The sequence below is a fragment of the Carcharhinus amblyrhynchos genome, chromosome 1 (genome assembly GCF_965287045.1).
Source record: "Carcharhinus amblyrhynchos chromosome 1, sCarAmb.v2.hapA, whole genome shotgun sequence".
In the NCBI taxonomy this organism is placed as follows: Eukaryota; Metazoa; Chordata; class Chondrichthyes; order Carcharhiniformes; family Carcharhinidae; genus Carcharhinus; species Carcharhinus amblyrhynchos.
This window is the reverse complement of record NC_137324.1, coordinates 80,086,077-80,111,551: the sequence shown is the minus strand read 5'-3', so window position 1 is coordinate 80,111,551 and position 25,475 is coordinate 80,086,077. Positions and strand designations below refer to the sequence as shown.

At 41.6% G+C, this 25,475-nt stretch overlaps 1 protein-coding gene across 1 annotated transcript in view; it reads right to left on the bottom strand.

Annotated features, from left to right (window-relative positions):
* LOC145349702 (uncharacterized) overlaps positions 1-25,226 on the bottom strand; it is a 61,952-nt gene extending 36,726 nt beyond the window's left edge. The window contains exons 1-7 of the mRNA XM_080198236.1: positions 25,138-25,226; positions 12,570-12,733; positions 12,140-12,251; positions 10,895-10,971; positions 10,458-10,566; positions 7,892-7,991; positions 3,459-3,547 (exon numbers count right to left, since the gene is read on the bottom strand). Coding sequence (XP_080054362.1) covers positions 3,459-3,547; positions 7,892-7,991; positions 10,458-10,566; positions 10,895-10,971; positions 12,140-12,251; positions 12,570-12,723 — 641 coding nt within the window. The 5' untranslated portion in view covers positions 12,724-12,733; positions 25,138-25,226. The remainder of the gene's footprint in view (positions 1-3,458; positions 3,548-7,891; positions 7,992-10,457; positions 10,567-10,894; positions 10,972-12,139; positions 12,252-12,569; positions 12,734-25,137) is intronic.
* Between the last annotated feature and the right edge of the window lie 249 nt (positions 25,227-25,475).

Below are 25,475 nucleotides of genomic sequence, written 5' to 3'. Positions count from 1 at the left end.
GTGAAAGGTGATGGGGCCTACCTCCTTCCCAAGTTTCCTATGCCAATTGGAGACTCCCATCCCCACAATGTTGCTTCCTAGGGTCCATCTCCTCACCCCTCCCTGACCCACAACCCCAATCTCACTGATCAAATTGTCCCTCCAGCACCCTTGCTGTCCCCCACCATCTCCAACACCAACCCCCCCACTCCCCCTCAGCACCCAGCCAACCTGGCCCAAGTGCAAAGCCAGACCTATCTGGGTTTTGAGGCATACAGGGTTCCTCTTCCTCCATAGCGTCCTACAATGCTGGCTGTGGCCACCAATCCGGATGTGACACCGATTGTCTATGAGGCAGGTCTTTCTTGCGGAGACGGACAGAAAATGCCTCACATTAATTAAGAACAAAGAAAAGTATAGGTGGTTCAGAAGAGGCTCACTCGATTGATGCCAGGTTTAAAGGGCTGTGTTTGAGTAATTGGGCTTGTACCCATTGGAGTACAGAAGAATGAGGGGGGATTTGATTGAGGTATATAAAATACTCAACAGGATTGATAAAGTAAACGTTAACCAAATGTTCCCCTTTCTAGGACAGTCGAGGACAAGAAATCATTTTTGTAGAGTTAAGCGGGGGGGTGCGGTTCAAGACAGAGATAAGAGAAGCTATTTCTCACAGAGGATTATGAATCTATGGAGCTCACTGCCCCAGACTGCAGTGGATGCAGAATCAATGGATTCAAGAAAGAGATAAATATTTGATCAAAAGCAGGATAAAGGGCTATGGGGAAAAGGCAGGGAAGTGGAATTAGGATGAGATGGAGATCAGCCATGATCATATAGAATGATGGAGTGGGCTCGAAGAGCTGAATTGCCTACTCTCACTCCTAATTCCTATGTTCATAGCACAGGAACAGGTCCTTTGGCCCTCCGAGCCTGTGTTGAGCATGATGCCCAGACGAAACAAAAGAAAATATCTTCTGCCCTTTCATGGTCCATATTGCTCTATTCCCACCTTATTCAAGTAGCCATCCAGATATCTCTTAAAAATTAAAGGATCATTGGCCAAAAAATTAAAGTGGGGCTAGTTGGCCAAGTGGAGCCCACTCTTGTTGTGTAATCCAGCCCATTGTGTTCTCTTCCGTCTGGGTGAACAAAGGATCCTAGCTTGCAGGCAAATACAAACTAAAATAACCCTTACTGCTGCTTTTCTAACAGCTATTCCATGATTCATAATACATCACTGAATTAATTGGTTATTCATTACAAAGTACAAAAGGACAGAGTCAATACCTGGAAAATAAGTCAAGTACAACACTTTACAGATTTACTTCAATGGATAAGAATGCTAAGGACAGAGATGGTCCATTTGTTATAGATATAAATGTTGGATGGGATTTTACAGCCTTGCTCATCCCGACTTCTGGATGAGTATATGGGATTTAGTGGGATTGGGGGTTATAGATAGGTCTATGGATTGGTAGGTGTTGATGTGATCGGCGCAACTCGTGGACCAAAGGGCCTGTTTGTGCTGTAGTGTTCTATGTAACTGTAAAATCACGCCCAAGGTCAACGGACCTTCCCATATGCCGCCCCTCACCCGCTCTGATTCCTGTGGTGGGCAAGCCGGTAAAGTTCCGGCTGTTATGTTCAAAATTAATACAAGTGTGTGCAGCTTGAAAATTAAAAACAACAAAGCAATAGGAAAAATGCAGTTAAAAACACAGAATCAAATTATTCTCCATTAACTCTAGCATAAATGTGGTAGAAAATGATATGATCCAAGATTTGCTGCTAACTACCCAGTCCATTCATCATTCAGAAATGGGTTACACCTGAGGAATACACTAGACATGTTTGCCTAATTAAATATTATAATATTATAACAACTTCAATTACGTTCACCGAATTGATCTCACCACTTAATGATGTGATCAGTTGGATTTTCCTGAGGTGGCAGCACAGTTCTTGAAAATTTGACTTGAGAAATATACAAGTCTAAACCCTCACACATGCAGCAGAAGGACTGGTGTGGAATTGAAGCAATCATCAAGCACTGACTCACTGTGTGAAAGTGATTCTGCAGCACTGTAGGGATTCTATGCACTGTTCCTCCATTCAGGGGCATCACACATTCTTAAATAAAGGTCAGTTCACCAAATCTTCCAATATTAAAGGATCATTTAAAAACTCCAGGATCTGAATCTTCACCAGAAACTAATAAATTCTTCCTTGAGCCATACCCTACCTGCATACCAAATTCTGTTGAAATTGGTCTATTAGTGTTTGAAATATATTGTTTGCAGATAAACAGGGGTAAAAGCATTACTGTCACCCATTTTCAATGGTGGAGCTAAGTACTGGGATTATGAGGTTTATAAAATTATTGTGCTTTGGGTCTATATCTATAATTTAAAGTAAAATTAAAGGGGTCATGTGCCCTGTTCTGAATTCTGTCTGACAGCAAGACCAGGCAGTTTAATTGTTAGGAGATTAAAGGAAAAATTGTTTACTGGCAAAAAGGTACAAGGCGTTTATACTTGGAGACAACCATAGCAGCCTGTGTGTTAACTTAGATACTATGCGAATCTCCAATGTCCCAGGAAAGCGTTGAGGGTGTTGTCTTTTAAAAACTTGTGCTTTAAACTTCACTTACTTCCAAAAGAGTTGTGATCTCAAGGATAGCTAATTAGCTTTCTACCTGGATACAAAGCCCATGTGATTCACTTCATTATAGGAATAGAAAAGGGTCTTAGGTATCCCTGAAAACTTGCTAACAAGGCTAGCCTGCAAGGAGTGGGGAGGAGAGCAGTTATGGGCAACAAGATGTTGTGGTTCACCACTCAGTAATAGGGGTGAGAGCTCACACACACAGATTCAAAAGACCAAATTCAAGAGGAGTTAAAATGGGACTAGAAGATTCGTCTAGCTTGTGTTCTGAATTTCTGTTGGAAAAAAAATCTAACCACGAAAGATGGTTCTGAGAGTATAAGTTTCCAGGCTGAGAAAGGAAAAGAAGTAAACTCTCAGGAGCTAAGAATCAACTTGGACTGGTTTTGGGAGAATTAAGTGTCTACTTAAAGGATAGTGCAAAGTATATAAAATTAAATGTGTTATTGGTGTTCTAAAACAAAAAGTGGAATGTTCTGTTTTGTAGTTTGAAGTATAAATTGCCTTCGAAGATTGTTTAGTCAATAGCACTTTTAATCTTTTGTTACAGTAAAGGCTTAAAAGTGTGAAATCTTGCCATGTCAGCTATTCCGCTATTAACTGGAAATTCAAATTTATTTTTTCAAATCATCAGGTTCTACAGAGATTGTAGCAGGTAATGTTTTCCATCAGAGGTCAATGTTAGAAATTGGATCATGGTCAGATCAGATGAGATAATAATAGGACTGAAGACAAGTCGTTCAATACAGGAGAGCTCACTGTAACAAGTATCCTCATATGAACTATTGCAATCCAGGAATACAAAAGGATACTCAGCAGTGAAAGAATCCATTCCATCTGGAACTTTTCGGATATAGTCATCCATCAATGTCTCCACCATGTCATCAAGTATTGAGTGAACCTAAAGGTAGAAAACATAGTTACAGTTTTTATAACCAACTCAGATGTTACCAAATTCTCAGTTCTAAGGCTATTGCATGTAAGATTTTGTCAGGTTTCATTTTTTATTAAATTATTAGGACATTCATCATTGTTCAAAATGATGAACTCCTAGGAGTCATGTTTTAATAATACAAATGGATGAAAATTATTTGTGATTAGCACATGTTTCACAACAAAGGAGATTTTGTTTCACACAATGGACCAGAATAAGAGTTATTCATCCAGTTATGGACCAACCTGGAAAGTACTGAAGTTTCAAGCAAATGTGGGTAATGGATTTCTGAATATGATAGTAAATGCAATAACCTTGGTTAACCTAATTATAAACCTCAATTAATACAGGGTTTTATTTCCAAAAGCACTATTTTAGCCAAAACGCTGCACATTACCATGCACAGTGTTCTGCTTAGTGGAAGCTCTGTTATTTTTCCTTGACAATATTCATTGCAGTCAGTTGGCCTGGAAAACTGGGCAGCACAGTGGTTATCACTGCTTCCTCACAACACTAGGAACCCCGGTTTGATTCCTGGCTTGGGTCACTGTCTGTGTGGATTTTGCACATTCTGCCCATGTCTGCATAGGTTTCCTCCGGGTGCTCCGGTTTCCTCTCACAGACCAAAGACATTCTAGTTAGGTGGATTGGCCTTGCTAAATTGCCCCTTAGTGTCATGGGGACTAGCTAGGGTAAATGCACGGGGTTATGGGGATATGGCCTGGGTGGATTGTGGTTGATGCAGATTTGATGGGCCAAATAGCCTCCTTCTGCACTGCAGGGATTCTATGAAGTTCATCTGCCAGTAATGAATTAAAGGAAAAAAGACTTGCATTTATATTACACATATTACGACTTCTGAATTGTAGTCAATATTGTACTACAGGCAAAGTTAGCAGCCAAGTTACGAAAAGCCACTGATCCTACTGACAGCATTGAGATAGTTGACCAGGATTATCTGATTAAGCGATGTTGGCTTAGAGCTACATGTTAACCAGAACTGAAAACTCTGTTTTTCTTTGAAAATTCCATGGTATCCTTTACATCCATCAGGCAGGACAGATAGGGCCTCAGTTTAACATGGTATCTGAATGACAGAATCTCCAATTGTGCTGCAATCCCTTTGAATTGGCCAGAACTTGTGCTCAAGTCTCGAGAAAGGGGTTTGAACACGCAGCTTATTGGTACAAAGGAGAAAACATGGCCATTGTAATGTAGCTAACATCATTATTTAATTCCTCAGTTAACATTAGTTTGAGATCACCCTAATCAGCTATAAGTCACTATAGTCATCCAACATGTAGTATTTCATGTTACATATGTTCCTATGATTCAAGTAGGAACAGTTACAATCCAACCAGATTTCCACAAAGGTGCTGGCCTGATCAACAAGATATTTCACCTAGCATTACAGCATCACCAACAATAAAAAAGATTTTCATTCCTACCTTTACACCCTGTCAATTTCTTTCATTTATTTAGTTTTAAATGTGGTCAATTATTTTAGAATTTGCTTCCTAACAGTTCCCATTTTACAGAGGGATTAAAGACAAGATGAACTTCTGAAATATTGGTTGGACTTCAATGAAGGCTCTGGGAGTGGGAAACATGGTGGGCGGGTGAATTAACCAGGCAGGAGCTGGAATGTAGAAGTCATGGTGTTGGGTTCAGAAGGAAAAAAGCAGAGAGTTCAAATGGATAAGAGAGAAGGTCCAGTCTAGAGGCAGGGATATGCAAAGGTCTCAGAGAGCAGGTCATCGGATCTAATAGAATCCCTAACGGTAGTTTGGGAAAGGTCTGGAAACAGAGGCGAGATCTTGATGGGATCGGGCTAGGTTCGGGGGGGGGGGGGGGGGGGGGGGAATAATGACATGCACATTTCCAGATTAACAGGGTCCACTGTAGCTGGTTCTTTACAAAAAGCAGGACTGTAGCTCCGAAGTGGGAGGAAGAGATCAACGTGGAGTATTGTACAATGAGAGAAGCAGAAAATCTCTCCGTTCAGTAGCGGTGTGGATAAAACCCACGGACACAGGTTGCCAGATCACACTTCTCCTTTTTCACACAGTGGCAGGTGTGAACTGCTTGGGATTCCAGTCTGTAAAATGTACAACTGCTTGGTGACCACAGATGAGGAATCACGCAGCTCTTTGCTCCTTTCACAGGGAACTTCCATAACGTGCAGAGAACCATGGAACTCTCAACTTCCTGAGCTTTAAGACCCCTGCCCAGACTGATGACTGGATCCAGGTGACAAAAGCGAGCCTCCCCGGACTAGGTGATGACACCAGTGCAGGGAAAGAGCACTTCAACAAAGCTCACAACTTCACCAGAGCTACCATGAACTGATCATTCAGCAGCCTCCTTCCCCCTCCACTCCACACAGAGAGTAGTTGAAATATATGAAAAAAAAATTGGAAAGATTTTCTTGCAATCTGTCTTGCAAGTGCTGAATCTTTTCCCCATGTACATATGAATTTCCTGTCACCATGTACATGTGGTGCAATGTACTGTGTATGTTAATGAGGCAGTTACTGAAATTACCGTTATCGTCTGCACAATGTCATAAATAACAAATAGCAAACAATATTGCACAACGCTGTTAAGATCAAATTTGCACACTGTGGTTTGTTTAATAGTCACAATGGGGTCACCTATAGAGCACACACAAACTAGCAGTGTTGTATCATTGCTGCTTTTAATCTTAATGACCCCTGCTGCATATATATCAGATGGTATTTGTAACAAGATGCCAATAATGGGAGTGACAATTTTACTGGGACCTTTCAGTGAATTAATTGGTGAGTCTTGAAAGGGAGAAAAAAACCATGCATGACTGGGGGAGGGGGCAGGAAGGTGGAGCAGTGAAATGGGAATAAGGAGTCTGGAAATCGGAGAAGCATGGACCCAGATTTCTCTCCCGGGCCTTGTTGGCAACCATCTAAATGGACACACGAATGTTAAATAAAGACAGACTGCAAACACACACACCACAGTCTCCTACACAATGAAATAAACATTCCATAAGAGCCAAACACAAGGATAGCTGGAACGTTAGATTTCTGACTAATCAAGTCTCTAAAGAAGATAATGAGTCACACATGAATAGAGTGTGACAAGATGATTTTGTAAAAACACCCATGTTACCTTTGTGCTCTCGGAAGTTCAGAAGTTTCTTCTCATATCACTCTGTCTTGGTGTGAACCTGACTTTAGCAACTGAGGTGGAAGCAGGCTACTAACTGTGATCCCGCATTGCTTTGGTCTACATCCTCTGGGGATCTGAGAATTTGGCGGCTCTGTCATCCTGGGGGCTGTTCACACAGGTGCAGGGGCAACCGCTTCAGCCTTGCCTGCTGGAGGCAATGGCTTCAGTGTCATAAGGGGAGGTGAGACACCATTCATTTTGGGCGTGTCCTGAGACAAAGCCCCCACGGCAGCCAGTACGCACTTCTCCTCTAACTGGGTCTGCATGGCACCTCCCTTTCTCCCTGAGGAGGAGGGGTACCTGGAGAGAGGTCAAGGTGCTTCTTCCCTCTCACACCAATCCACTGCTATATGGATCAATAGCTAGAGCAATAGAGTGAGGATCAGGGTGTGTATGTGTCAATTGCTCAATCTAGCTCTCCATGGCAGGTGCCACCCTCACCGTAGAGGAGTACATGCGCTTACGTGCCTGAGACATGCCAGGACTCATGCGAAAGCTGCACATTACCTCTGGCATCTCTGCCATATGTTTTCCTAACCTTGACTGCATTTCCAATAGGCTATTTGTGGGCATGACTATTGGTCTCTCTAGGGATTGTAACAGTTCGTCAACTTTGGCATTTTCAACCCGGATTCAATGGCAATGATAGATGCTAGTAATTTGGTACATTCTCTTTATGCTTTTATAGATGTCACTAACCAGGCCAGCATTTATTACCCATTCCTAATTGCCCTTGAGGAGGTGGTGACTTGCCTTCTTGAACCTCTGCAATCTGTATGGTGTAGCTATACTCTGTTAGTGAGAGTGTTCCAGGATTTTGATCTAGTGATAGTGAAGGAACAGGGGTATAATTACAGCCCAGCACAGTGTGTGGTTTGGAGGGGAACTTCCAGGTGGTGGTGTTGCCAATATTTACACATTTATCCAAAACTCACAGTTGTTACAGGAAACAGACTTCTCTGATTGGGATTAACATACAGGGAAAAGTAGAATAATCTGATCGGAATCAGATCCGTGCTGCATTTGACTTAGATGTGAAAGGAAGGAAGGAAGGAATATTTCTCCTCTCACACTCAGTTTTAAAAAAAAATCCCCAGTACTAACCATGTTGATGTCCCTAATCTGGTATGGTTCAGCTCCTTCAAATACAGAATCCTCAGTACATGATGGTGGCTTTTTCTCACCGTTTCCAAAAATATTCCCTCTGTAGCAAACACAATTGAAACATTATACAAATGTACACCCAATCTTTATGAAAGTATGTTTTAGACTGTGTATTTTTATTTTCAAATGCCAAATATATTGAGAAGCAAATTTATAATTAAAGCCTTTATTTTTCAAAATCCAATTCTAATTTGTCATCATCAAGACAGCTTACTCCTATAACACTGGCTGTATTTATCCCACCTTTGGCCATTACCCACTGAAACTCTAGAATAGTATTTATTTTCTCTTTCACTCTCAGTTCAATTGCTCCAATTCTGGCTGGGCTCCCATAGACTTCAGTGTATCAAATCTCTGCTGTTTGTATCTTATCCTTCATCAAGAATGATTTTGCAGTTGCTCAAAGCCTCAAATTTAACATCTGGATTCTTCTGTATTGTATGTTATGTATTGATCCCTGGCTTTCTCTACAACCATCGCAAGTCGATTATCCAGTTAATAGCAGAATGGGAATTCTTATCAGCCTGCATTAATATTAAAGTTGATGAACAAAGATAAATTGAAAGTTACAGAAGTGTGGAATATAGGTATGTGATAGAGAATGTAATCAAATGGGGATGGGGGCTAGACACAATGGCCCTAAAATTGGAGGCCACCACCTCTGCTGTTGGAACTATGGCAAAGTAATGCCTAAGCACTGACAACGAAAGCTATAGACTGCACTCCAACTCCCAGGTCATTTCGCTACTGAAGCGGGCATCCCATGTCTGTATAGGCACAATAGTGATGCCTGTCTTAACTGATATGAAGAAAATGAGAACTATTCTTATGTTGAAACTAAAGAGAAATATCAATTTTCTGTTCTCCAAAGTGAAAAATGGCCAGTAATTTTAAAAATCCATTTTAAAAGCTGGTATAGCATTCAAACAAATTTCTTAAAACAATCTTAATTTTTGGTTTAAATAGATGAAGCTAATTTAATTAATTTGTAATTAAAACAAAATACTCTTTCTGATGTTGTCCTGCTGACACCATTGAGTCTGCAGAAGATGCATAAAGATAAACTCTATTAAGAGTCAGTAAATAAAATGTAATCTATTTGCATAAATTAATTAAAGGACCGAAAAGTTCAGAAATTACACTAAATCTGTATCAAATCTTGGTTAGACCACACTCATGAGCATTGCATACAGTTCTGGTTGCCATATTATTAATAGGATATGGAAGGACCAGTATACATATTAGGCAAGGATTAACAAGCCAAATCTCTTCTCTCTCGAAAATAGGTCATGAAATGATTTGACAGTGATCTTTATAGTTATGAAAGATTTTATTGTAGTGAAAACATTTGTGGAAGTAGTCATCATTTTTTCCATTCTTAGGGGGTGGTCACTGGCAAGGTGAGTATTTGTTGTCCATTTCCAATTGTCCTTGAACTGAGTAACCTGCTGGATCATTTCAGAGGGCAATTAGGAGTCAATAACACTGCTGTGGGTCTGGACCCATTTGTAGGCCAGACTGGGCAAAGATGGCAGATTTTCTTCCTAAAGGACATAGCAAACCAGATGTGTTTTTAATACAATCGATTATATCGTCACAGTCACCACTACTAAGACTAACTCTCACCAGCTGTCAAAGCGGTATTTGAACCCCTGGCCCAAGAGCATTGTAAGTAGTCTCACAACACCAGGCTAAAAGTCTAACAGGTTTATTTGATAGCACAAGCTTTTGGAGTGTCACTCCTTCTTCAGGTGAGGAGAAGGAGGAGCAACACTCTGAAAGCTTGTGCTACCAAATAAGCCTGTTGGACTTTAACCTGGTGTTGTGAGACTACTTACTGTGCTTACCCCAGTATAATGCTGGCATCTCCACACCAAGAGCATTAGCCTTAGCATGGGTTAGTGGTCCAGTGATATTGCCACTACTCCATTATCTCTCATATAAAATACACTATAAGACAGTGTCCAGGAAAACCAGTAGGAAATTCAGAGGAAGCTTCTTTGCTCAGAGTGATTAGAATGCAGAATTCGCCATCTCAGGGAATGATTGAAGAAAATAGTAATGACACATTTAATGGGAAGCTGAATAAGCATGTGAGAGGCAGGATAATGATGGTAGGCTTTGATAAGAAAAAAACGAGAGGTGCCTCAATTGAGCATAAACACTGGCAATAAGTTGGTTAGGCCAAATGGCATGTGTCTGTGCAGTATCTCCTCTGTGAAGATAGATTCACACTAAATTGAGGAATGTAAGTTTCACATTTTGATCCAGATATTATGAACATAATTGGGTGACTCATCACAGTAGAAATCAGGCAGTTCATGGCAAGGAAAAGAGGAACGTATAGGGTGAATTACCCCAGTTATCCTCCTCTGCTCTTATACACCTCAAAATACTACAAACTCATCCATTCACCACTTACTAATGGAAATACATTTTAAACAAGTCAAATACTAATACATTCAGACAATGTAGCAGCTTTAATTATTTTTATGCAAAATAAAACCTTAGTTCTTGAATCTTGTCTCCCATGGCTGGAAGATTGTTCCTAATCTGAATAATTCGAGCCTGTAGAGCACTGTGATCATCTTGTACGTGTGAAGGAACAATAAATTCTGTTAACAAAATTAAGTAAAAAAAAGATGAAAAGACATTGAAGTGATGACATTGAATAACCACCTATGATTATAAAAGAAGTAATGATGAGACCTTGAAACAAGTATTAGCTACCCCCTTGAGGATTCTCAATTAGTTCACAGGTGGACAGATGACCCAATGCCACCCCTGCTATGGTATAATTGCAGTGGGGGCAACATACTGCATTTAACATGGCCCACTCCCACCTTCACACTACATATAGGGATGTGTAAACTGAATCCATAACCATCACGCTACTGTCCCACTTTCAAACTTCTTAAAACTTTTCAACATAATGATCTTTACCTGGTCCTAAGTGCTTCTTCTGCAGCTGAAGTTTACAAAGTTCTTGCTGCAACCTTCCTTTATCTTCCTCTAATTTCCTTAAAAGAAAAGTCAGTGAAAAATCAAGGGAGTCATTTTGTCCAAAGGGTTAAGAGCGGCACTAACTGGATGCTGTGCTGGTAAGAAATGCCTGTTTGAATGTCTGGAATTAGAATGTAATTTTCGATCTACTTGATGAGTATCTGTGCCTGCAAGTACAAAAGCTGACAATTGCATGTTTAATATATATATCAACGATCTAGACGATGACATACAGGGCATCATTTCAAAGTCTGCAGATGATGTGAAACTGAGAAGTTTTCTGAACCATCAGGACAATAATAAAACTTCAAAAGGGCACGGTCAAACAAGTGGCAGATGAAGTTTAACGCATGTTTCGGTGGTGAATGTGTGCCAATCAAATTGACCTTAGCAGACACTAGAACCCAAAATAAAACCCAAACTTCTTCAACTTTATCTTGAAGGATGAACAAGAATCAATCATCACACACCTGTGTAATTTGGAGCTGACTTTTTCAGCCTCTTTGTCTTCCTATTTCTTTCCCGTTTTTAAAAAGTGTCCTTCAAAACCTCTTTTTGACTGCAGCTTTGTTAATTCACATCACAAGAGCCCTTATTACTAATTTGTGACTCCTGATATTATGGCTTAGGATATAAAGTGAAATACACTGCTTATTTGTTAGTTGTGCAGAAGGTATATTGTTTCTTATCTTACTAAACAGTATATTTATGTTATTATTTATTATTTGATTTATTGTCACATGTATTAGCATATAGCAAAAAGCATGGTTTCTTGTGTGCTATACAGACAAAGCATATGATTCATAGAGAAAGAAGCGAGAAAGTGCAGAATGTAGTGTTACAAGTCATAGCTAGGAGAGAAATCAACTTAATGTGAAGTAGCTCCATTCAGAAGTCTGACAGCACAGGGAAGGAGCTGTTCTTGAGTCGGTTGGTACGTGACTTCAGACTTTTGTACCATTCTCCTGACGGAAGAAGGTGGAAGAGAGAATGTTCAGAGTGCGTGGGATCCTTAATTATGCCGGCTGCTTTGCCGAGGCAGCAGGAAGTGTAGACAGAGTCAATGGATGGAAGACTGTGTGATGGATTGGACTACATTCACAATCTTTTGTTGTTTCTTGCAGTCTTATGAAGGTAATGAGGCAGCTGCAATGTTCCCAAAAAAAAAAATTGTGCAATTCTAACCTGTTTTGTGCATGTTGCTCTTTTTTCTTTAGCAGCTGATCAAATCTGCGTCTGGCTAACACTTTATCAATTAACAGCTGTTTGGGGCCCGAGTTAACAGGTAGCTTCGCATCTGTTGGAGGGAAAATAGATGTAAGTATACATTGTTTCCCCGTGACATGGCATTCTTGTGAATGTCCTGATGAGTGCAAAATGAAAAGTTTTGACAAAATGTTGTTATTCAACAATACCGAAGTTCTGAACTACTAATGATTGTTTATGGCATTGGTTGTAAAATGCTTTTACACATCTACTGTATATATCATTGATAAAAAAATTCACAACAGCTTCTACAGTAACACAATATAAACTAAAGTAAAACAGATTTACAATCCACATTGATTGATGCTGTGATCCCCAGCTAATTGATTAAACAGGTTTGTTAACTTACTTTGTTCGAAGGCTTCTGCATAGTTTTCTCTGGCTGACTTAAGAGCACAAGGTCCCCACTGCATCCAAATCTCCTCCTGCAAGGTCTTCCCGGATAAGTAACTCTCAATTGGTTTTCTTCCTGTCCATTCTTTAGTAAGGGGTAGCTGGTTCATTTCTCTGGATCTGTGAAACGGATGAAGAGAAAGCAATGAAATAAATAAGAACTTGTCTCTAGACGCGGGTGATTAAAATACAGATTAAAAAGTGAAATATGAACAGAAAGTGCTGGGAACACTCAGCAGGTCAGGCAATACCTGTGGCGAGACAAGCAGAGAGCACAGACCTTTTGTCAGAACTAGTAAAAGTTAGAGATGAAGCAGGCACAAAGGGGGGAAAAGGAGCAGCAGGAGAATAAAAGGCAGGATCTGGAATCAGGTGGAAGGCAGGAGGGATTAAATAATGAATTGAATAATGGTGCAAGGCAAATAGAGCTTCCATTATCCGCCACTTATGAAAGCAGATTCAGTCATTTCAGATTTACTCCCAAAAACTTCATCTCAAAAGCCGTCATCTTTCTTCCCCATATTTCCAACCTTACAAATGCCAACAAACTGTTTTTTTTATAGCACCATTTATCAATTTTATTCATTCATGGGATGTGGATGTCACTGGCCAGGACAGCATTTGTTGTCCATCTCTAATTGTCCTTGTAAGATAGTCAGAGTCACCTTCTTGAACTGTTGCAGTCCAGGTGGTGTAGGTACACGCACAGCATTGCTGTTGCAGGACATTGGGCTCCAAAATCAATGAGGATGCAAATGTTCATGGAGGGGGCAGCATGGTGGCGCAATAATTAGTACTGCTGCCTCACAGCGCCACAGACCCAGGTTCAATCCTGGTCTCGGGTCACTGTCTGTGTGGAGTTTGCACATTCTCCCTGTGTCTGTGTGGGTTTCCTCCCACAGTACAAAGATGCGCAGGTTAAATGGAATGGCCATGGAAAATTGCCCCTAATGTCAGGGGGACTAGTAGGGTAAATATATGGGGATAGGGCCTGGGTGGGATTGTTGTCGGTGCAGGCTCGATGGGCCAAATGGCCTCCTTCTGCCCTGCTGGAATTGTGAGATTCTCCCCCTCCTCCCATCAGCTGCACTGAGGACTCAGTAAATCATGAGGTTCTGTGGATCATACTCCAAAGTTTTGGATGTCAAAACTTATCAAAATCCTGCAATTGCTTCATGATGTTTTGTGTGGGACGTCTGAAACAGACACCTCTAACATCAGGGTCAAGCAAGGCTGTATTATAGCCTCATATTATTTACATCTACCTGACCTCAAACTATTCATGTCAAAGATCAAATGTCCTCTGATGTCAGTATTAAATACCGTCTAGATGGAAAACTCTTTAATCGCAGTTGTCTCCATGCCAGAACTAAACTGAGTACTGTAGACATACATGATCTACGGTTTGCTGATGATAAAGTACCATTGCCCACTCTGCACCAGATTTGCAAGCCACTCTCAATCTCAATTCTGCATACAAGAAATTCAGCCTGCCCTTGAACATTGCCAAAACAAAACTAATAACCTACACATGGTCACTTAAGTATTCCATCTTCCCTACATACAGAAGGGACAAGACTCTGGAATATGTTGAGTACTTCTCATAACTTGGCAGCCACCTCTCACAAAAGGCCACCATTGATGAGGAGATCCAACACTAGGTCAGTGATGCTCCTCCAGCCTTCTACAAACTGCTTCAGTGAATATTTGTCAACAGGGACCTATGCAAGTCAACAAAAATCCGAGTGTACAGAGCAGTTATCGTGGCCACACTCCAGTGCTGCAGTGTAACCCGGACTATGTATCAGTGATATGCAAGAGCGCTAGAAAGATTTCATCAAGAATGTCTCCATCACATCCTCTGGATTCAGTGGAAGATCACTGAACAATGTTAGTATCCTTCTTGGAGCCAGCTCCATATGCATTCAGACAAAATTCCTGCAAAATCAACTTTGACGACTGAACTGACAGTTGGGATGACAAAAACCATCTCCGCCACCAAGTCCTGTTTCTCAACTCTCAAATGGCTGAAATGCCAGAGGAGGACAAAGACACTGTGAAGCTCTTCCTGACACATGGCAACTTTGACATTAATAACTGGGAGGAGCCAATCATTCAAAATGGTCACAATGTGTCACTCAAACTGTGTCATACTTTGAGTCCCAATATCTTAAAGAGGCTGGGAAAGTTCTTGGAGTCTCCTTCTCTAAGGCATACTAATTGTCCACCGATATTTACAATTTAACTTTAATCTGTTCTGTTGGTGTGGGATCAGTTAGCTTTGTCTATAACGTGCTGTGTGTGCTGCTTAGCATGCACACAGTTCTGTGCTGTTCGTCTCACCAGACTGACAGCTTACTTTTAGGGATATAGCATTACTGCCAGCATTTTCTTCTACACTTCTCATTGAATCAGGGTTGGCTGCCTGGCTTTGTGGTAACGGTAGTGAAGGATATGCCAGACCATGAAGTAAACGACTGTGGTAGAGTAGAATGCTTCTCTTGATGGTGGCCCACTCTGCCTCATGGATTCATTGTTCCGAGGAGTCAGATTGTCACTTCAAATATTGCTATTCAGCTTTCCAATTTTAATCATAGTCAGCCATGTTTCCCAAGACTCACAATTCTGGCATTACATCCAGGCTTAGCCTTGCTGGCTCCAGGAGGTGAATGGTTTAACATCTACCTCCTGGATTCAGCCTCAGCAGCCCTGTGATTTGAGGCTTTGACCTATTTTCCAGTTCCACACACGAGGACGGCCTCAACCGGGATCTTGGGTTCATGTCACACTATCTGTAATCCCCACGACTTGACTGAGCTTGCAAAATCTCACTAACTTTCCTGTCTGGAGACAAAACATATCACTTTAATCTGTGCTTAATGCTCTCTCCACTCACATTGCCTGTAGCTTTGAGACTTGATTATCTGCAAAGACTCGCGTTCTAACCATTATTTTGTAAATTGAGTTTGTGTCTTTATAGGCGCTGTTTGTGAATAGAACTCCCACTCACCTGACGAAGGAGCAGCAAACGCTCCGAAAGCTAGTGGCTTTTGTTACCAAATAAACCTGTTGGACTTTAACCTGGTGTTGAGAGACTTCTTACTGTGTTTACCTCAGTCCAACCAGCATCTCCACATCATCCTTATCCACAAAAGACCCCATTATTGGCAGCTGTCCATATATCAACCATATGTAACCTGAATCAACATCTTACCCAAGATTGATACTATCCCTCCATCACAAAATCAAATCCCCTTCCCTCCAGACTGACATGTACACCTCCTGCTCAACAGACTGAGATAATCCTGATTTTCTGATTCTGACCCCCTCCCCTTGTTTCTAGTGGGCCTATTAAGTAAAGCCTTTGTGTCCTCCTCACAGTTTACCTCCCAACCTAGCTCTGTGTCATCAACAAAATCTGGATACATATTTTAATGTAGATTGTAAATAGCTGAGGCTCCAGCACTGACCCACGTGGCACTCTACTAGTAACCGTCTGCTGACACAAAAATGTCTATTCCTAACCTGTTTCTGTCCATTAACCAATCCTCTATCCATACAAATATATTAGTCCCCTTGTGCAACTGTCTTATCGATTGTAAATATAGTACAAGCTACGGCTTCCCCTTTATCTACCCTGCTAGTTACAGTCTCAAAAACCTATAATTAGATTTGTCAAACATGATTGCCATTTCATAAAACCATGCTGACTCTGCCTAATTACCTAGGGGCAAGCACACACACCATACTATAGACAAAGCACTGCTGCCTCACTGCGCCAGGGGCCCGGGTTCAATCCCCAGCTTGAGTCACTGTCTATGTGGATTCTGCGTGTTCTCCTCGTGTCTGCGTGGGTTTCTTCTGGGTGCTCCAGTTTCCTCCCACAGTCCGAAAGACGTGCTTAATAGATGCGTTGGCCACGCTAAACTTCCCTCAGTGTTCCCAAATAGGCGTTGGAGTGTGGCGACGAGGGGATTTTCACAGTAACTTCATTGTAAACCTACTTGTGACTAATAAATAAATTTTAATTATATTATACTTTTCTAAATGACCTATTACCATATCCTTAATGACAGATTCTACATTTTCCCAATGATCACTGGCAGATTAATAGGGCTATTGGTCCTCAGGCATTATACCAACAACACTGGGAAGAGTAGATGGGAAACCTAGTTTCATTTGTTCACCAATGCCAGTCAAGTGGTGAGCAAGATTCGCCAACTAACGATGCGTGTGTTTTTCATCAATGTAGGTGGAAGAAATCTATAAATACATGACCTCCACAAGGTGAGTCTGCCAATTATATTGCAATGCATTATGCCACCAGAGATGTTTGCTTAGAATTTTTGAATTCCTTCTTCCAGCATAACTTTGGCAGAAAATATAGCAAAGTGACTTACATAGCTGAGATTTCTCAAACTTCTGCAGTATACCTCCCTGCCTTCTTCTCTTTCCAACTCTTCTCTCCTCTTTTATTCATTTTGTCTCTCCCAATCTTCTCCCTTTGCTCCTCCACTCACTTCCATGACTTCCAACCCCTTTATACCATGTTCCCTCAAACTCTAACCATTCACGATTTCAAAAATGAATCATTCTTGACAACCTGGTGTCCCTTCAACTCAAGAGAAATATTAATTATTTCTGACAATCTTGTGCTCTAATATATGGAAGTGTATTAGGTAACTGGACTTGAGGAAGAGTTCTTAGAATGCTGTCAGGATAGTTTCGTCGAACAGTATGTTACAGAACCTACGAGGGAGCGAGTTATCTTGGATCTCATCCTGTGTAATGAGACAGGTAGAATTAGAGATCTTCTTGTGAGGGATCCTCTTGGGATGAGTGATCACAATATGGTTGAATTTCTAGTACAGATGGAGGGTGAGAAAGTAGGGTCCCAAACCAGTGTCCTCTGCTTGAACAGAGGGGAGTGTGATAGGATGAGGGGAGAATTGGCTAATGTAGACTGGGAGCTTAGACTGGTTGTGCAAAATATAAAAACAGATACTAAAAGTTTTTACAAATATATAAAAAGGAAAAGAGTGGCTAAAGTAAATGTTGGATCCTTAGAAGATGAGAAGGGGGATTTAATAATGGGAAACAAGGAAATGGCCGAGGCTTTAAACAAGATTTTTGTGTCAGTCTTCACGGTAGACGACACAAATAGCTTAGCGAAAATTGACGGTTGTGGGACTATATGGGGTGAGGTCCTTAACACAATTAGTATTACTAGAGGTTGTGCTTGGTAGGCTAACGGGACAAAAGGTTGACAAGTCCCCGGGCCCAGATGGAATGCATCCCAGGGTACTGAAAGAAATGGCAGAAGTAATAGCAGATGCATTAGTAGTAATTTATCAAAATTTGCTGGACTCTGGGGAAGTGCCGGCTGATTGGAAAACAGCTAATGTGTCATCACTGTTTAAAAAACTAAGTAGACAAAAGGCTGGTAACTACAGGCTGGTTAACTTAACGTCCTTAGTTGGGAAAATGCTGGAATCCATCATTAAGGAAGAAATAGCAGGACACCTGGAAAAGAATGGTTCGATCAAGCAGACGCAGCATGGATTCATGAAGGGAAAGTCACGTGTGACGCATTTACTGGATTTTTATGAAGATGTAATGAGTGCAGTTGACAGAGGGGAACCAGTGGATGTGGTGTTTTTAGATTTCCAGAAGGCGATCGATAAGGTGCCTCACAAAAAGTTGTTGCAGAAGATTAAGGTACACGGAGTTGGGGGTAAAGTGTTAGCGTAGATTGAGGATTGGCTATCTAACAGGAACCAGAGAGTTGGAATAAATGGGTGCTTTTCTGGTTGGCAGTTGGTGACTAGTGGCGTGCCACAGGGATCGGTGCTGGGGCCTCAACTGTTTTAACATATACATAGACGATCTGGAGGAGGGGACCAAGTGTAGGGTAACAAAGTTTGCTGATCACATAAAGACGAGTGGGAAAGTGAATTGTGTGGAGGATGCGAAAAGTCTGCAGAGAGATTTGGATAGGCTGAGTGGGCGAGGATCTGACAGATGGAGTATAATGTTGGTAAATGTGAGGTTATCCACTTTGGAAGGAATAATAGTAAAATGGACTATTATTTAAATGGTGATAAATTACAACATACTACTGTGCAGAGGGACCTGGGGGTCCTTGTGCATGAATCACAAAAACCCAGTCTGCAGGCGCAGTAGATGATCAAGGCGGCAAATGGAATGTTGGCCTTTATTGCGAGGGGGATAGAATATAAAAGCAGGGAGGTCTTGCTGCAATTGTACAAGGTACTGGTGAGGCCACAACTAGAGTACATTGTACAATCTTGGTCCCTTTATTTGTGAAAGGATATATTGGCCTTGGAGGGAGTATAGAGAAGGTTCACTAGGTTGATACTGGAGATGAGGGGGTTAGCTTATGAGGAGAGACTGAGTAGATTGGGCCTGTAGTCGTTGGAGTTTAGAAGGCTGAGGGGTGATCTTATAGAGATATATAAGATAATGAAGGGGCCAGATAGGGTAGAGGCAGACAGATTCTTTCCACTTAGAAAGGAAACAAGAACTAGAGGGCACAGCCTCAAAATAAGGGGGAGTCAGTTTAGAACAGAGTTGAGGAGGAACTTCTTCTCTCAGAGGGTGGTGAATCTCCAGAATTCTCTGCCCATTAAAGCGGTGGAGGTTACCTCGTTGAATATGTTTAAGTCACAGGTAGATAGATTTCTGATCAATAAGGGAATTAAGGGTTATGGAGAGCAGGTGGGTAAGTGGAACTGAACGACTATCAGATCAGCCATAATCTTATTGAATGGCAGGGCAGGCTTGAGGGGCTAGATGGCCTACTCCTGCTCCTGTTTCTTATGTTCTTATGTTAATAATATTCCTATCCACAAGAGATCTTGAAGGAGAATCATAAAAGTGTCAGAGACAAAAAGAAAAAAAGGGCTGAAACATCAAAATTAAAATAAAAAAACCCTAGAAAATTGGAAATTGGAACAGAAAGATAGAGACTGAATTGCAACACCTCCACCACCATCCAGGTTGAGATCAGCCAACACAGCCCAGAATTGGATGAAACCCCAGATCTTGATAAAGCTTAACAGCTATATGTGGTTGATGTACTCATTAGTTAAACTTGCTGAGCTATGTGGATTACCCTGAAGAAAACATGTTGATAGTTCTAATACAGGGGATCACTCCTGGAACACTAACTTTCCACAGGAAAGTTCTTCTCTTCCAGAGGATAAAAGCCTTTGGTGCATTTTTTGAAATGAGATGGACAAAAGCTCAGTTACACTAAGCTGTAACTTTGTTGATTTGAGATTCAGCTTATGACTGATTGATCCTGGTTGTATTCTCAGCTACTGGTTCAACAGTCTGTATTGTCATTCATCTGAAGTTAGTTATGCTCTCAAACTGATAGTTACAATTAGAACATAACAGCAAGAGCACGATCACTAGAACTTTATCACAAATATATATAGAAATATATATTGCAAACATATTGAAAAATCTCAAAGCACTTCATGTGTAAGGCCATGGTGTAGTAGTAGTCATTGGACAAGTAATCCATGAGATCAGGGTTTGAATCCCACCATGGCAAATTTGAATTCAACAAAAATCTGGAATTACAAGTCTAAAGACGGCCATGAAGCCATTGTTGATTGGCATAAAATGTTCATTGATGCCCTTTAGGGAAGGAAATTTGTTTAAGCGAAATGGACATCCCTGGCTGAACAAAGAACAAAGAACAACACAGCACGGGAAACAGGCCCTTCGGCCCAACGAGCCCGCGCCGCCGTCCCACTGTCTCAGTGACCTATTCATGATTTTAGTCTTCGCCTAATGTGCGAGGATCAGGGAGGTCCAATTTAGGGACAATTTAGTACCCAATCAATCAGCCTAAAAGCACATCTTTGGGGATGTGGGAGGAAACCGGAGCACCCGGAGGAAACCCACGCAACCACGGGGAGAACGTGCAAACTCCCACAGACACAGGCCCAAATCCATGTGTCCGCACAGTAACAGAGATAGTCTCTGAGCTGTCATGTTGCCCTCGAGATGGTCCAGTTTAAGCACACTAACGACATGAAGCAATAGGCAACTCCCGAAGCAACGTCCAAGAGCAGCCCACTACAACCTGCCGCATGCATGCCCCTTGCTGGACTTAAATGCCTGTGGAGACAAAAAAATTCATTATTAAACAGGCAAAGACTAACATCCCTGAGGCAAAACGTATTCCCAAGCCTGCAATGTTTAGTAAGGCCTACTATATCCCCCTATATGTAGCCCGCTCATGTGGCTGTCTAAGTGACTCTTAAACAACCCTAGCGTGCCCGCTTCCACCACCTTACTCGGCAGTGCATTCCACACCCCCACTACCCTTTGCGTGAAAAACTGCCCTCTAATATTTGTCTTATACCTAGCCCCCCTCACCCTAAGCCCGTGACCCCTCGTTCTATCTGGTCCATCACTTACTGCCCATCCCTAACTGTTCTTGTGAAGGTGGTGGTGAGCTGTCTCCTTGAATCAGTCCACGTGGTGTGAGTACACCCATGCTACTTAGGAGGGAGTTCTGGAATATTGACTCACTGACAGCGAACAAACTGCAAAGTGGTTCAAAGTTAGGATGATGTACGACATGGAAGGGAACTTGTGTCCATTGTGCCTCTAGGTGGTAGAGATTGCAGATTTGAATATCCCGTGGGAGAACCTTGACAAGTTGCTGCAGTGCATCTTGTAGATGGTACACACTGCTGCCACTGTAATGTAATGGTAGAGGCAATGAATTTTTTAAGGTGGTGGATGGGGTGCTAATCAGGCAAGCTGCTTTGTCCTGGAAGGTGTTGAGTGTCATGAATGTTGTTGCATCCAGGCAATGGAGAGTATACCATACATTAAAAATTAGGAACATGAGTAGGTCATTCAGCCAGAGTCGGCTCCGGCGTTCAATAAAACCATGGCCGATCTGATTGTAACCTCAACCTCACATTACACCCACCTACCCAGATAATCTTTGCTAGTCAAAAATCTCTCTGCCTGACTAGTGCCTTATAGAGACTGAATAGGCTCTGGGGAGTCAGGATGAGAATTACATTCTGCAGAATACCCAGCTTCTGACCTGATGTAGCCATGATATTTATATGGCTTGTCCAGTTCAGCTTCTGATCAATGTTGACTTCCAGGATGTTAATAGTGGGAGATTCAGTGATGGTAATGCCATGGAACGTCAAGATAGTGAGATTCACTCTTGCTGAAGATGATCACTGATTGGCACTTGTGTGTCATGAATGTTACATACCAAGTATTCACCCAAGCCTTATTTTGTCCAGGCCTTGCAACACACTGACACAGACCACTGCAGTATCTGAGGAGTCGCAAATGTACTTTTGCAATTATCAGTGAACTGAGATGACTAACCTCCAACAACCACAACCACCTTCTTTGTTTTGTGCTTGGTATCACTCCAACCAGTGGAGAGCTTTCCCTCCGATTCCCATTGACTTCGATTTTACTAAGGCTGCTTGTTGCCGTACTTGGTTAAATGCTGTCCTGTTGTCAGGTACAGTCACTCTCATCTCACCTCTGGAATGCAGTTCTTATGTCCATGTTTGGACCAAGACTGTAATGAAGTCAGGAATCAAGTGGTCCTGACAGAACCTAAGCAGAGAATCAGTGAGCAGGTTTTTAGTGAGTAGATGTTGCTTGCTAGCACTGACAACACTTTCCATCACTTTGCTGATTATTGAGAATAAAGTGAAGTTGTTCATTTTGGCAGAGAAAATAAAACAACTGGGTATTATTTAAATGGAGAATGACTGCAGAATTCCAAGCTGCAGAGGGATCTAGGTGTTCTAGTGCATAAGTCACAAACTGTTAACGTGCAGCAATAGCAAGTAACTAAGAAAGTGTTATCCTTTATTACAAGGAATTGAACATAAAAATAAGGATACATAAGTTATTGGATATTGGTAAGGCCACAACTTGAATTGTGTGTGGATTTTTGATCTTCTTATTTAAGGAAGGAAGGATGTAAAATGTTTTGGAGGCAATTCAGAGGCTGTTTACTGGATTGATACCTGGAATAAATGGTTTGTCTCATAAGGATAAGTTGGACAGACGGGCTTGTTTCCATTGGAGTTTCGAAGAGTGAGGGGTGACTTCATTGAAAGTTTATAAGATCCTGAACAATCTTGATGAGGTGGACGTGAAAAGGATGTTTTCTCTTGCAGCTGAGTCTGGAACTGAGGTGGGGGGAAGGTAACTCCTAATTTTACAACAGAGAAGCCCCTCAGGAGGTTTGTACAACTTTGGAACCCTACCTCAGACGGCCGTAGAGGCAGATTATTGAATATATTAAAGGCTGAGATAAATAGATTCTTGTTAGGCAAGAAAATCAAATGTTATCAGGGGTAGATGGGAATGTGGAATTTGAAACAGATTAGCCATGATCATGCAGTGGTTAGCAATGCTGCCTTAGAGACCAGGGGCCCAGGTTCAATCCCTGGCTTGGGTCATTTTTTTGTGCGGAGTCTGCACATTCTCCCCGTGTCTGCATGAGTTTCTTTTGGGTGCTCTGGTTTCTTCCCACAGTCCAAAAGATGCACTGGTTAGGTGCATTGGCCATGCTAAATTCTCCCTCTGCATACCTGAACAGGCGTTGAAGAGTAGCAACTAGAGGATTTTCACAGTAAGTTCATTGCAGTGTTAATGTCAACCTACTTGTGTCACTAATAAACAAACTTTACCTTGATGGTATTACCATCCCCCACAATCAACATCCCGGGAAATACCATTTACCAGAAACTGAACTGAACTAGCCATATAAATACTCTCACTATAAGGGCAGGTCAGAGGCTATGAAGTATATGGCAAGTAACTCACCTCCTGACTCCTCAAAACTCATTCACCATCTAAAACATTCACTTCCTCCACTAACAATGCACAGAGACAGCAGTGTGTACCATCTACAAGGTGCACTGCAGGAACTCATCTTGGTTTCTGAGACAGCACCTTCCAAACCCACAACTGCTACCATCTAAATGGGAAAGGGCAGCAGATGCCTAGGGACAGAAATCACTAGGAAGATCCCCTCCAAGTCACACACAATCCTGACTTGGAAATATAATCACCATTCCTTCACTATTGCTTGATCAAAATCCAGGAACTCCCTTTCTAATGGTATATGGGATATTTGCCTTTATTAACCGAGGCAATGAATATAAGGGCAGGGAGGTTACAATAGAGATGTATAAAACACTGGTTAGGCCACAGCTGGAGTACTGAGTGCAGTTCTGGTTGCTATACTATAGGAAGGATGTGATTGCCCTAGAGAAGATGCAGAGGATGTTGCCTGGAGCATTAACATCAGAGAGACTGGGTAGGCTGAGCGGGGGATAAAATTATGAGGGGCACATAGATAGGTTGAATAGGAAGTAATCTTGCCCCTTAGCAGAGGAGTCAATAACCAGGGCATAGATTTAAGGTGCAGGAGCTTTATAGAAAATGATGGAATCTGGAACTCTGCCAGAAAAGGATGGTAGAGGCAGGAAACAGCACCACATTTTAGTATTGAAATGAACACTTGAAATACCATTGCATACAAGACTATGGGCCAAATACTGGAAAAATGGATTATAATAGATAGGTGCTTGATGACCCATGTGGTCATGATGGGCTGAAAGGCATCTTTTCGTTCAGTAAAGCTCAATGAAGCTCTGGGTGTATATGAGGAGGCAACTCACCACCACCTTCTTAAGGGTAATTGGGGATGGGCAACAAATGCTGACCAATGAAGCCCACATCCCATAAAAGAATAAAAACAGGAGGCTCCACAAAAGGTGTTTATTAATTAAATATCACTATTCATAATTGGATGCAGGAGGACTAGAATCATAGCAACTAGAATTATAGAATAATACATAACAGCAGGAGGCCATTTGGCCCAACCTGCCTTTCTCCAAAATAACTAAATCTCCTATTTTGGTATTGCAAATCTAAGCACCCTCCTCCCACACCCCTCAAAGTCTATATACATAACTTTGATATACAGAGTGTGTCTGATCCAAAAGCTGAACCTGAAGTCCATAGGCGCTCTGAGAAATAGTCCTTACCCCCAATTTCATTTCATTTACTCCAATGTGGTACCTATTTTTGGTACCTAAAATTCTATTTAGCTCAGGTGTAATATCGTTAACATTTTGCTTGTCTAGCTGAGCATTTTCCAGCACTTTCTCTTGCTAAAAATTAAGTCGTTCCCGCTTCATTTCAGGAGTGCAGCCATAAAAACAAAAATCTCCTCACTCAGACCAATTGCGAAACATTGGAAGTGGTGAAACATTCCCAGCACAACAATAAACTCACTCCACTGAGTGCAGTTTAATATCTTAACTTCCCTCAGGTGCCGCAGGTCGGGAACTGTTCTGATTTTGCTAAAACCAGCCTCTGCCTCGTGAGCTGTACGTAAATTCTCTGTAAACATTTCACTAATGTCCTATTTTTCCTCAGATAACATACCATTTAAGACGGCGCTAAGAAACACCTACCTGGAGACTGTTCAATAGTTGCTATGGCGCGACAGCTACAAAAGCCAACAGGAAGTGCACACCTCCCACAGCCGAATAGCCAGTCCCATATCAATAATCCTGCCCGGGCTATTTGAAAGGGGAAAGTGACCTGGGAGTTGTAAAATTCCAGTCTTCGTTAAAGCATTTAGCCGCATGTACTGAAATACTTTGCCACTTTCAATAAAGTTCTGGTTTGTATTTTTTGCTCATGTCACTATAACCCAATTTATTGCAGGGGCCGGCGGACTGGCAGCGATTGGATTAAAATCCAGCAGTCTGTGCAGTTTATAAAGTGCTTAAATTGAAGGAATTCATTG